The 13577-nt window shown below is 45.3% G+C and overlaps 1 protein-coding gene across 1 annotated transcript in view; it reads left to right on the top strand.

Annotated features, from left to right (window-relative positions):
* Positions 1 to 263: 263 nt before the first annotated feature.
* The window catches only part of hmcn2 (hemicentin 2), a 57770-nt gene continuing 44456 nt past the window's right edge, over positions 264 to 13577 (top strand). The window contains exons 1-12 of the mRNA XM_035536166.1: positions 264 to 800; positions 4128 to 4198; positions 4533 to 4691; positions 5178 to 5300; positions 8895 to 9066; positions 9197 to 9303; positions 9412 to 9532; positions 9606 to 9869; positions 10027 to 10171; positions 11688 to 11809; positions 12649 to 12918; positions 13193 to 13334. Coding sequence (XP_035392059.1) covers positions 533 to 800; positions 4128 to 4198; positions 4533 to 4691; positions 5178 to 5300; positions 8895 to 9066; positions 9197 to 9303; positions 9412 to 9532; positions 9606 to 9869; positions 10027 to 10171; positions 11688 to 11809; positions 12649 to 12918; positions 13193 to 13334 — 1964 coding nt within the window. The 5' untranslated portion in view covers positions 264 to 532. The remainder of the gene's footprint in view (positions 801 to 4127; positions 4199 to 4532; positions 4692 to 5177; positions 5301 to 8894; positions 9067 to 9196; positions 9304 to 9411; positions 9533 to 9605; positions 9870 to 10026; positions 10172 to 11687; positions 11810 to 12648; positions 12919 to 13192; positions 13335 to 13577) is intronic.

Here is a 13577-nt window from a genome sequence, read left to right as displayed (position 1 = left end):
GTGTATTAATAGTAATGCAGCAGCTGAGAACAAACCTCGACTCGGAATAACCCTGGACATACACCCACGAGCCACAACACGAGACAACCGTCTACTGTACTGAAGCACCGGCGCTTGCAAAATTCTAGTTTTAAAATGGAGTAGTCCATGTGGGCTGGGGTTGGAAGTCATAGCTGGGTCAAGTTACACACACACACACACACACACCAGGTTGTTAGGACTCAAGACCCTCTTCTCACCCTTTCCAGAGCCTATTTCCAGCGCTCAGTGTTTCACGCGCCTGACTCTACGAAGGACTCGTCCCGTTTACAGGTTTAAAGATGGGGCGAGCGCGAGGGACTTATGGCATCTAGCTTTTACTGACCGTGATTTCGATTTGTGGATTTATTGTAAGAGAAAAATAGACATTTACACAAATATTGTGGAGCTATTTTTCCACACAATTATTTTTTTCCCGTTTAAGTTACTCGAGGCTGTGAATGAGTTCCTGCTTCTTTTGTTTGACTCGCTGAGAAAGTTCCACAGAGGAAGGATGTCGGGGTTTTGCATGCCGGGGTTTTGGATGTTCTTGACTCTGGCGCTGGGCTCCAGCGCGCACACAGACGTAGCCGTCCCCCGGTCGCATGGAGACTCCGGCGGCGATGGCGCGTCAACCCTGGCTTTTGTGTTCGACGTTACCGGCTCTATGTACGACGACCTCAAGCAGGTGGTCGAGGGCGCCTCGGGCATCCTGGAGCGCACCCTAAGCCGCAGAGCGAGACCCATCAAAAACTTGGTTTTGGTACCTTTCCACGATCCAGGTAGTTATGAATGATCGATGTCAACAAGGCTAGAAAAACCAAACATGATTTATCTTAAACGACACAAAACTATTAGCAGACGTATTTAGAGTAAAATATGCTAACACAATTTTCATTTTTAAACAACTAATTCTATGTGACTTCTTGGTTATGTGTTGCTTTACTTCATTACTGATATGAATCATCCTGCATGGCCTGTTGGGTAGATCAGTCACCAGGGACCGCATGCAGGTTCACGTGTTATCCTAACAGCGTCTCGAGGAACTTCCACTGCATTGCCCGTTGTTTCCTAGCTCAGGTCACACCTGAGTAGACTCGTCAGCACGTTAGTAAGACCTTACCTGCTCAGATAGGATGTGCTGAAACAGGGGCGCTACTTCAGCTCCAGGACCAGGACTGGGGGCGCGTTGATAATAAGATACGTGACAATTTTAGTGAAAGACTCAACTCAGCTTTTGCACCAGAAACCTTTGCACAGTTTTAGATGGAATATTGTTCTTATCAGTCTGTGCTGCTGAACAGGGTGATGGGAACCACATGTTGTTTGGTAGTTTGTAATTACCCCAATAACCCCCACCTCCCAAACACAGCCTCCAGAAAAGCCTGCCCAACCCCCCTGGCAGAGGGCATGAGTAACGGGGGATGGAGAACACAGGCCAGTCCTGCACGTAGAAGGTGTTTCCTTAGAGACCTTGTAAACTAGGCAACACAGAACAGTTAACGACAGCTAGAAAGGTGCGATAGCTGCACTTTAGTGGGGCTGCCAGGAAAAGACAGTCGAACAGGAGAACAAGACCACAACAAGAGACGAGACCAAGTGAGACACACTGACGTTTCCTGGGGATGTGTCATCATCTGTTTCTACAATCTGTGAAAGGAAGCTTTCTCAGATGCTATGTGACTAACAGATGCCTAGAGAGAGGCAGGTTTATCTGTTCTACATTACTTCCTTTATGTCCTATAACTCTAGAAACCATGTGTTAACCCTATAAACCATGGATTAACCCTATAAACCACAAATTAACTCTATAAACCACAGATTAATAACTCTAGAAACCATGTGTTAACCCTATAAACCACAGATTAACCCTATAAACCACAAATTAACTCTATAAACCACAGATTAATAACTCTATAAACCATGTGTTAACCCTATAAACCACGGATTAACCCTATAAACCACAAATTAACTCTATAAACCACAGATTAATAACTCCATAAACCATGCGTTAACCCTATAAACTAAGGATTAACCCTATAAACCACAAATTAACTCTATAAACCACAGATTAATAACTCTAGAAACCATGCGTTAACCCTATAAACCATGGATTAACCCTATAAACCACAAATTAACTCTATAAACCTCAGATTAATAACTCTATAAACCATGTGTTAACCCTATAAACCATGGATTAACCCTATAAACCACAAATTAACTCTATAAACCACAGATTAATAACTCTAGAAACCATGTGTTAACCCTATAAACCACGGATTAATCCTGTAAACTGTCAATTAACCCCATAAATCATGTGTTAACTCCATAAACCTCTACTTAACTCTGTAAACTGTCGCTTATCCCTATAAACCATGTTAACTCTATAAACCACTACTTAACCCTATAAACTATGTGTTAACTTTATAAACCATGTGTTAACTCAATAAACCACTACTTAACTCTATAAACCATGTGTTAACTCAATAAACCACTACTTAACTCTATAAACCATGTGTTAACTCTATAAACCACTACTTAACTCTATAAACCATGTGTTAACTCTATAAACCACTACTTAACTTTATAAACCATGTGTTAACTCTATAAACCACTACTTAACCCTGTAAACTGTCACTTAACCCTATAAACCATGTGATAACTCCATAAACCATTACTTAACCCTTTAAACTGTCACTTAACCCTATAAATCATGTGTTAAACCGATAAAAAGTGCAGTGTGTCACTAATCTGAGCTCTCTATTCCCTTTGGTCTGTAACCATGGAAACTAACAAAGCAGTTCTCTCCAAATCCTGCTTCCTCTGTTTTATTCTCAGTTCACTAAATCAGCATAAACGTGTTTTGTGTTTTGGGGAGTCACAAGCAGAACTTAAAGTCTTTGGAGGCATTGAGTTTATAGCAGGAATGATCTGTCTCAGTGTCAAACACTAGGACGTCACAGGCATTAACCCCAATGTTAGAGAGGGCAGTGTAGATGTAGACCAGAGCGCTGAACGGTGTGATTATGATGGCAGTAAACATCTGGGCTGAAATTATACATGTGCTGCAGTTGTACACATGTCTGGGAGGAGAGTCTGACTGTGTGGGGATCAGCACATGTTCTCTGTCTGTCTTCACTGTCTCTCAGTTCAGTGATCATTAATGAACAAAGACACTGAAGGATTAGTGTGCAGGGTATGAGGGAGAGCAAATGGGATTCAGTGCACATACTGAAACACTAGAACCCTAACACACTAAAACACTAGAACCCTAACATACTGAAACACTAGAGCCCTAACACACTAAAACACTAGAGCCCTAACACACTAAAACACTAGAGCATTAACACACTGAAACACTAGAGCATTAACACACTGAAACACTAGAGCACTAACATACTAAAACACTAGAGCCCTAACACACTGAAACACTAGAGCACTAACACACTGAAACACTAGAACCCTAACACACTGAAACACTAGAACCCTAACACACTGAAACAGTAGAGCCCTAACACACCGAAACACTAGAGCGCTAACACACTGAAACACTAGAACCCTAACACACCGAAACAGTAGAGCGCTAACACACTGAAACACTGGAGTGCTAATACACTGAAACACTAGAGCACTAACACACTGAAACACTAGAGTCCTAACACACTAGGGCTAGCACTAAGGTGCTAAATTGCAGGTATGTTAATAGACTACTGTTGTGGGCCATCAGACATAACAGAGCAGGAAACAAGCTAAAGAATTGCATGCATGAAATCTCATTAACACAGATGGGACTTGAACCCACAAACCTCAGCTCCAAAGGCTGATGCCTTATACATTAGGCCACTGGGTCACTTCCTATTGCAACTGTACACACTGGAGTGCAGTGACACTGATAACTAGTTTACTGATGGGAAGCTCTTTGGTGTTCCAAATATTTAGTTATTATACATTAGACACCTGATTGTCACTTTAGACTTATCTGCAAAGGCTTATCCAGCATAACTGCTGCTGTGACACATTTAGTGTCATGCCACCTAGTGGTGGGGATGTTTTATGATCGGTTTGGAAAAGCTTGCTGATGCCAGGATCTGTGTTGCTCCGTGTCATAGATATTGGCCCCGTGTCCATAACCACAGACCCCAGAAAATTCCAGAAGGACCTCCAGGAGCTGTTTGTCCAGGTGGGCGCCTTGTCAATCTTACCTTAATGTATCCAGCAGAAATCACACTTAGTTGTGCCACACTTAGACATTTCTTTGTGCAGTACTGAATATTTGTATCAGATATAGTTTGTTGTATCTAAGGGGTTATGCCAAGATTCAAGTAATCTGACATGATCTCACATTCTTGGCACTTAATGACTTCATCATTTTCATGTACACACACACACACATACACACACACACACTTTAAACAGATGAAGGTTAAAGTTTCATTTGGCGCAATTTAATGAAACACTATATGGGGTCTTATGCTCAACACAATGACATACACATGCAGTGTCTGCTTTTCCAGGGTGGCGGTGACTGTCCGGAGATGAGTATTGGCGCGATAAAGAAGGCCCTGGAGCTCTGCCTGCCTGGATCCTTCATCTACGTGTTTACAGACGCCCGCGCTAAAGACTATCGGCTGAAGCGAGACGTGCTTCAGCTGGTACAGCTGCGCCAGTCTCAGGTAAGACCTGACAGTACAGAACCAACACCAGCTACAGATCCGACCCGTTCAAAATGTACATGCACTGGTGGGTCAGTGAAATATGGGCTATGACGAGAGTTAGAGTTATGGTTAGAGGTACGGTTAGCCAAACCCCAACCCTTAGTGCCAGTTGTGGTTTGGGTGTTCTTAACATATTTGCATTTTCTAAACATTAACATACTATAATGTGCATAACTATGATAAAATGTCCCTCGTCCTACTGCTCTGCGGTGTGGAGTCACTGTGTTAAAATGATTTGTTTTTCTTAAAAGGTTCTCCAGGTGGCCAAAAAACTTTTGTAAATTTTACATCCTTTAACATAGAACCCCCCCGATCTTCACTCAGTTCACTCACACACACACACACACACACACACACACACACACACACACACACACACACACACACACACACACACACACACACACACACACGACTTACGGCTCTCTCTCTCTATCTGTGCAGGTTGTGTTTGTTTTGACGGGGGACTGTGGAGACCGGTCCCATCCTGGCTACAGAGTTTATGAAGAGATCGCAGCTACAAGCTCTGGCCAGATCTTTCACCTGGACAAACAGCAAGTCAATGAGGTAGGACAGACACACACACACACATATGCACAAACATACGCGCAAACACACACGCACACCCACACACAAACACACACACACACACAATGATCTAATTGAGCTGTCTCCATTGTTTTTCATGTAATTTAATAAAATTTTTATTTCATTAAAAGAAACCCCTATGTTCATGTGGACAACTTCAGATCTCCGGCGATCGCTGCTCTGTAACGTCTAGCTCTGTGTTGTCATGGTCACAGTGTGAAAGCCCCCCGAGGTTTGCCTTTCCCTTCTAGTGTTTATGGTTAGGGTTTCACTCCCTTTAACAGGAAGACACACTCTCACCATCAGCCAGACCTGACATGACTCTGACTTGTTTCTGCATGCTCTGAGGTGTCTACCATCTGATTCCAGCTCTGCAAAGTAATCCAGGTCCTCCGGATCAAAACGGATCTATTTCATCTGCTGTGAACATGGGTGGTTCAGACCCACAGTCCACAGAAAGTCGTGAACTCAAACCAGAGCCTTTTACTGGTCATAACACATGGTAGTCAAATCAAATCCATAAAGCACTTTGGGAGTTTGGAGAAGAGAAAAAGCAGAACTGGATTTATCTCCATAAATAATCCCGGATGGGATCTATTACGACGTCTCTCCCCAGGACAGCTGCTCCGTGTCCGACTGGCTCCGAACAGCCTGCTCTTTGTGGAGAAGAGACGCTTAAACTCCTTTTAATCAGTCCAGTGATTTGCAGATTAAACTGTTCATCTTAGTGAACGTGAACCAGACATTTCTGGAGTGTAGTAACTGTGTTGTCCTGGACTGCCTGACGCTTTATAGCTGATATAAAAAAACGCTAGGAAACTTTTATGACTTTTCTCAGTTTCAGAAAGTGAAACGTTAAGTGATAGTATAGTTTTATAACGCCCTCTGAGTCGATTCATTTAGGGTGAGTCTTACAACTCTCATTTTGGTTGAAAATAGAGATTCAAATAGTGATTCGAGCTCCCACAGCCCCTGGTATTAAGGCTGTTTGTCTTTGTAATGTCTTTAGAAACACAGCAAGACCTTGTTAAGGAGTCCAGCAGGTTCTGTTAAGCGTCCAGCTTGACCCAAACTGGGCTGGTCAGTCAGACACAACAGACAGAACCTTCTTCTGGAGTGTGGACACTGTGGACACCACAGCATTAGTTCACACGCCCACGTGCGTGCACACACACACACACACACACACACACACACACACACACACACACACACACACACACACACACACACACACACACACACACACACACACACACAGAGGCCTGTCCATATGCAGAGATCTCTCAGGATCTCCTCCACATTTCTGCAGACACTATCTGAAACAGATAGGGATTAGATGGATGTCAGATGAAGGAAGACCATGGACAGCCCCTCCAGGACAGAGAAAACCCCTCCAGGACATCCCCTCCAGGACAGAGATCTGCACATGTGGCATTCATTAGTTTTTGCAGCTGTAAAATCCAGGAGGAAACAGCCAACAGAGAAACTCAGAGGTGGGAGGGAGAAAGAAAGAGAGAGAGAGAGAGAGAGAGAGAGAGAGAGAGAGAGAGAGAGAGAGGGAGAGGGAGAGAGAGAGGGGGGAGGGAGAGAGAGAGGGAGAGACAGAGAGGGAGAGGCAGCGCATGAAAGAGAAAAATAAAGTAGTTAAAGCACTTGGAAGAGACAGGGTGTTGAAAGGGTGAAAGGTTGTTTGTCCCAGTTTTCTTTCAAATGCCTAAACATATAAATATGTTGTTATCATAACGGATACAGTATCTGTGCCCTTCCTTCGATTGTTAAATTAATGACACATGCAAAAATTAAATTCCAGAAAAATCCTTTATCTATAAACTCCAGAAATCACTATTACCAAAATCTTCTTGAAATAAAAAGGTTTGACAATAAACACAGTGCATCCCTTTACTCAAACGCTACTCTTCCTCACATCCATCTTCCATGTCAATATACATACGCACAGATCAGACCATACCAACTCTATCAGAAGAGGGGTCTCATACGCACAAACCTAAAGTGATGTTAGTGTGCCATCACTGACATGTTTGTCTACAAACAGTGTTACTGTCCCTTCTCAAGAAGGTCAGAGGAAACACAAAAAGCTACTTCATAAGGAGTTCATCGTAATTTACTGTGAAATGTTACTAACTAATGTGAATGACTAGAACAAGGATTTTGCTTTACACTTGCATCTGACAGAGTCAGTGGTTTAGGACTACATCTGCTGATAGTTAGATTTTAGCCTGTGTGGTCTGACTCAGTGCAGCCAGACCACACTGGCATATCTTTGTTATGGTAGAAAATGACTTATTCCAGACACTTACCCACAAATGGCACAGGGCCTCCAGACCAAATGCTGAGATCATATCTGCTAATTAAAACCTCAGCCATCTAAACCAATCACATCCTTAACTGAATTTGCATAGTTAATGATTTGGAGCTGTATGACTGAAGCATTTAGCTTGCATACCATTCTGAGAGGCTTTGTCACCTGATAAATGTCTGAGGGATCTGGGGGTCTGAAAAGTGTTTGGGGGATCTAATAGGGGTGTGGGGGATCTAATAGGAGTGTTGGGGATCCGACAGGGGTGTGGGCTCTAATATGGGTTTGGTAAAGTGCTGGATGGTTTCTGTGTTTGTAATTCAAGGCCAGCATGTTCAGAAATTCCCTGTATTTCCTCTCTGACAGGCTGTCTGCTCTTTCTTGTCCCATTAGGTTTACAGAGTGAGGCAGTTTGTGACACAGTTTGTGGTGTCCCTCTAGAATGTGCCACAGACACAGTGGTCTTTTGTCAAAAACAGATACAAATCTAACCAGTATTTCTAAATCCCCCACCATGTCTGTTTGTGGCCTTGGGAGATGTGGAGCGATGTAAGTGAGGCTGTTAGATGACGGATGTCTCTGAGCTGTTAGCTGACGGATGTCTCTGAGCTACTCCAGACAACAGATTCCTTAAGAAGTACATTAAGGATAAGGAACTGGTCTTTCTTTTGAAATGGGAAGCAGAGAGTATAGTGGGTAGAGGGTATAGTGAGTAGAGGGTATAGTGGGTAGAGGGTATAGTGAGTAGAGGGTATAGTGGGTAAAGGGTATAGTGCGTAGTGGGTATAGTGGGTAGAGAGTGTAGTGAGTAGAGGGTATAGTGAGTAGAGGGTATAGTGGGTAGAGGATATAGTGAGTAGAGGGTATAGTGGGTAGAGGGTATAGTGAGTAGAGGGTATAGTGGGTAAAGGGTATAGTGCGTAGTGGGTATAGTGGGTAGAGAGTGTAGTGAGTAGAGGGTATAGTGAGTAGAGGGTATAGTGGGTAGAGGATATAGTGAGTAGAGGGTATAGTGGGTAGAGGGTATAGTGAGTAGAGGGTATAGTGGGTAAAGGGTATAGTGCGTAGTGGGTATAGTGGGTAGAGTGTGTAGTGAGTAGAGGGTATAGTGGGTAGAGGGTATAGTGGGTAGAGGGTATAGTGAGTAGAGGGTATAGTGGGTAGATGGTATAGTGGGTAGAGGGTATAGTGGGTAGAGGGTATAGTGAGTAGAGGTTATGGTGATCTCTGCTATTTTTGCTTTGGTTTTTCAGGTTCTGAAATGGGTGGAGGAGACAGTGCAGGCCATGAAGGTCCATCTCCTCTCCTCAGACCATGAGACTGGACAGGAAAGCCAGTGGAACATGCCCTTTGACCCCAGCCTCAGGGAAGTGACTGTATCGTTAAGTGGACCTGCCCCCCGTATTGAACTCAGAGACCCCCTTGGTAACATCCCTACTGCAGCTTTTGAACATGCACATATATGACACTCAGTAAAATGCAATAAACATTGCTATATTTCCAGCCTTCAGCGATGGACAAGTCTGTGACCTCTGACCGGTCATTTCTTAATTAGGTCACACTGTTGGAGACAGGCAGGGACTGACAGAACTGCTAAACATCCCAAACTCAGCTCGAGTGGTCAGCCTAAAGAACCCTCGTCCTGGACTCTGGACACTGAAGGTGCGTCTGCTTGTACTTATTCAGCCAAACTCTGCTGTCATCCTGGACACTTGACCTGCTGTCAGTCAGAAATGTCCATCACATAAGCCCTGCCTCCGTTATGTGTAGATCTCCTGCAGTGGGCGACACACTCTCAGAGTGACTGGAGTGAGTAAGCTGGACTTCAGGGCGGGCTTCTCCAGTGTCCCGGTCACGGAGTTCTCTAAAACCCGGGAGCGACCAATCAAAGGTATCTATCTGATTGCCATGGCAGCATCTCCATCTAGTGTACCATTTGTTGATGTTTGTACTTGTCTCTACAGGTGTTCTGTCACACGTGCTGCTGAAGTGTTCAGGACTGAAGCCCCCAGGCCTGGTCAGCAGCCTGGAGTTGGTATCAGCGGGCGGTCGCTCTCTGGAGAGGATTCTGGTGCCTTTTCCTGCAGACAGAGGTGAACGTGGCCTGTGGGCCGTACCGGAGCTTTCAAGCCCCTCACAGAGCTTCTTCCTCAGAGTGCTGGGGAAAGATGAAGAAGGCTATGATTTCCAGAGACTGTCCACTGTATCCTACACCAACGTCATCCCCAGTAAGCGTCCTGCAGAATCAAACACTGTCCCTCAGAAAACCACAAGGCTGCATTTTTATTTCTGTCTTTGGTGTGCACCAAAGGTGGGTTGTGACGTTGCAGTGAGAATAACCCAGAATGCTGCTCTAACTGCCTGCACTTCCACCTGTGTCCACAGGGGCTCCGCAGGTGAGCATGCCTGCCGAGCTCGTGGGCGTCTACATGCAGCCTGCCCTGATTCAGTGTTCTGTGGAGAGCGACCTGCCCTACAAACTCACCTTCACCAAAGATGGCAATGCCCTGGGACAGGAGAAGAGCTACCAGTGAGTGTTTTCTCTCTTCCCATCGTTTTCATGTCATTTTCTTTGCCCTCCCCTTCTCTTCTCTTCAGCTCTGGCAGCCCCACGCTGTCTGTCCGTGTCCTCGCTTTCAGTCTACGTCTTCTCACTGTCTGTCCACATCTACCTGCGTTCTGTCCACATCTTCTCGCGTTCTGTCTACGTCTTCTCACGTTCTGTACACGTCTTCTCACGTTCTGTCCATGTCCTCTCACGTTCTGTCCATGTCCTCTCACGTTTTCCTCCTTCCATTTTGCGCTGCTCCTGTCTTGCAGTTTTCTAGTACAAACATAAACGTAAACACAGTTTGCTCTCTGCTGATACAATCTGAGATGAACATCTGCTGGGCATCTCAGGGTATCCTCTTAGCTCTGACCTCAGCTCTGACCTCAGCTCTGCCTTCTACCATGTGTGTAAACTGTTAGTTAGCGACGCCCTTTACCCTCATAAATCTTGGGTGTGTATAAACTGTGGAGGTTGTGTATGTTATGATTGTTACAGAGATGAACAAAGGCTGCCTGTTTTCTGGGGTGAAGACACTTTGTTTTGAGTTGCATGTAAAATGTAAAAGTGCTAATGTGCAATGAAAGGCTTTCTCTCTCTCTCTCTCTCTCTCTCTCTCTCTCTCTCTCTGTGTGTGTGTGTGTGTGTTATTCACTGTTGTACCTCATTCTCATCTGCCATAGGGAAGTATATGTATGTATGTGTACTATTGTGTGTGCATTGTATGTTTGTTGTACATGTATGTGTGTGTGTTTATATTGTGTGCTTATAGATAGATAGATAGATAGATAGATAGATAGATAGATAGATAGATAGATAGATAGATAGATAGTGAGTGAGTGAGTGAGTGAGTGAGTGAGTGAGTGGAAGCATTTGAAGTATCCTTTTAACTGGATTTCAAAGTCCTTCATGGATTTTATAGTAAAAAGCCTTTATTTTCCTCATGTGGATAGAAGTGTGTGTTAGCTGTGGAGTTACTGATCTGTTTATATGTGTGTGTATGTGCGTGTGTGTGTGTGTGTGGTACAGGCTGTGCTGTTTTATATGCGTGTGTGTAGCATGGGCCATGGTGTTTTATATGTGTGTGTGTAATGCAGGCTGTGGTGTTTTATATGTGTGTGTGTAGTACAGGCTGTGGTGTTTTATATGTGTGTGTGTGTAGTGCAGGCTGTGGTGTTTTATATGTGTGTGTGTAGTACAGGCTGTGATGTTTTGTGTGTGTGTGTGTGTGTGTGGTACAGGCTGTGGTGTTTTATATGTGTGTGTGTGGTATGGGCCGTGGTGTTTTATATGTCTGTGTGTAGTGCAGACTGTGGTGTTTTATATGTGTGTGTGTGTGAGTGTGTGTGTGTGTGTGTGTGTGTGAGAGTGAGTGGGTGTGTGTGTGTGAGAGTGAGTGTGTGTGTGTGTGTGTGTGTGTGTGTGTGTGTGGGAGTGGAGGATGGGTTGGGGGTCTATCTGACTCTTTTGTTCTAGCTTTTTATCTGTGTACTTGAAGGGCTTCTGGCAAAGCATCATGGGAAGTTGCTCATGCATCAGGGAGAGATGAGGGAGTGTATGAGTGTCTGGCACATAGCTCTGCAGGCATGGGTCAAGCTGTCACGCAGTTCACTGTAAGAGGTACATGTTCTCCACGCACAAGCACGTGCGCACACACGCGCGCGCACGCACACATGCACACCTGCATGCTTGCGCATGTACACACACACACACACACACACACACACACAGACATGCACATAAGCAGTTCACTGTCAGAGGTACATATTCTCCACACACACATACGCGTACACACACATACACACACACGCATGCATCCATGCACACGCACGCACACAAACGCACGAGCACACCCATACACACACACACACACGCACACAAGCAGTTCACTGTCAGAGGTACGTGTTCTCCACACACACGCACACAAACACACGCATGCACGCACACACACACATGCACGCACACAAGCAGTTCACTGTCAGAGGTACGTGTTTTCCACACACACACACACACACACACACATGTACACAAGCAGTTCTCTGTCAGAGGTACATGTTTTCCACAAGCACACACACACACACACACACACACACACACACACAAACACACACACATGCGCGCACACACACACATGTACACAAGCAGTTCACTGTCAGAGGTACGTTTTCCACAAGCACACACACACACACACACACAAGCAGTTCACTGTCAGAGGTATGTGTTTTCCACACACACACACACACACACACACACACACACACACACACACACACACACACACTCATTTCCTTTCTTCCACTGTCCCCCAGACTTGGGCAGCTCCACTCTCCTCCCCAGTCGGAAGGTGTAGGGTGATAAACTCTCTCAGACAGGATCCTCCAGTGCTTCCCTGATGGTTCTGCAGCATGGCAGTACTCCGCTCATCTGCTCTGTGGGTCCCTCTCCCTGTTCCTCTACAGAGCCTCCTCCCGTCCTGCGTCCCCCTGTTAATGTGACGGTGGTGGTGGGGGGTGTGGCTCTCCTGTCCTGCCACACATATGGCTCCGTGCGCTACAACCTGAGCTGGCACCGTGCTGGACGTCCTGTGACCCCGCACCCAGGCCTCCAATTCCTGGCAAACGGCTCCCTGGAGGTCAGCGGCGTGCGAGCGCAGGATGGAGGTCCATACCACTGCGTGGCGTCCAATGCCAACGGAGAGAGTCGCGCCGTCGTGTGGTTGCTGATCCTAGGTAGTTTCCCTCCCTGCAGAACTGGTCCTGCTCGTTACTTCTGTTGTTGTCTGTTTCCCATTAGTGGGAACCTCCTAGAGCTGCATAGCTGTGTAGACGCATGTCCACCCACTCACCCTCGACAGAGAAATGCAGAGCAGATATGAACAGAGACGTGTAGTGTTACTCTAACTCTGTATTGTCACTCTTGCTCTGCAGTGTTATTGTAACTCCGAGCAGTATTACCATGACTTCCTGGACGATGTCTGAGTCCTCTGATTCGTTTCCTCCACAGAGGCCCCCACTGTTGTCGTCTTCCCCCAGGCTCAGAGCTTCTCCCTGGGGGCAGAGATTCAAACTTCCTGCTCTGCGTCTGGATCTCCAGCCCCTCGGGTCTTTTGGAGCCATGGAAGCAAATTACTCACCAGTCACCGCCGGTATTCAACACACTCAACACACTTAACACATTTAGCACACTGTCACACACTCAGCACAGAACAGCATTGAACATGTTTGTCCCTCCCAGGCACACACACACACATTTTTGTAGAAGCCTTTAATCTTTACCTTCATATTTGGAAACAAAATATGTCATATCTCTTGTGAAAGAGATTTTGAATCTCAGTGAAAACTTATCCTGGTTAAATAAAGGTTAAAAATAAATAAACAAAAGTAGTTTT

The sequence above is a fragment of the Electrophorus electricus genome, chromosome 18 (genome assembly GCF_013358815.1).
Source record: "Electrophorus electricus isolate fEleEle1 chromosome 18, fEleEle1.pri, whole genome shotgun sequence".
Lineage (NCBI taxonomy): Eukaryota > Metazoa > Chordata > Actinopteri > Gymnotiformes > Gymnotidae > Electrophorus > Electrophorus electricus.
The sequence above is the reverse complement of the archived record's forward strand: the minus strand, read 5'-3'. Positions and strand labels throughout refer to the sequence as shown.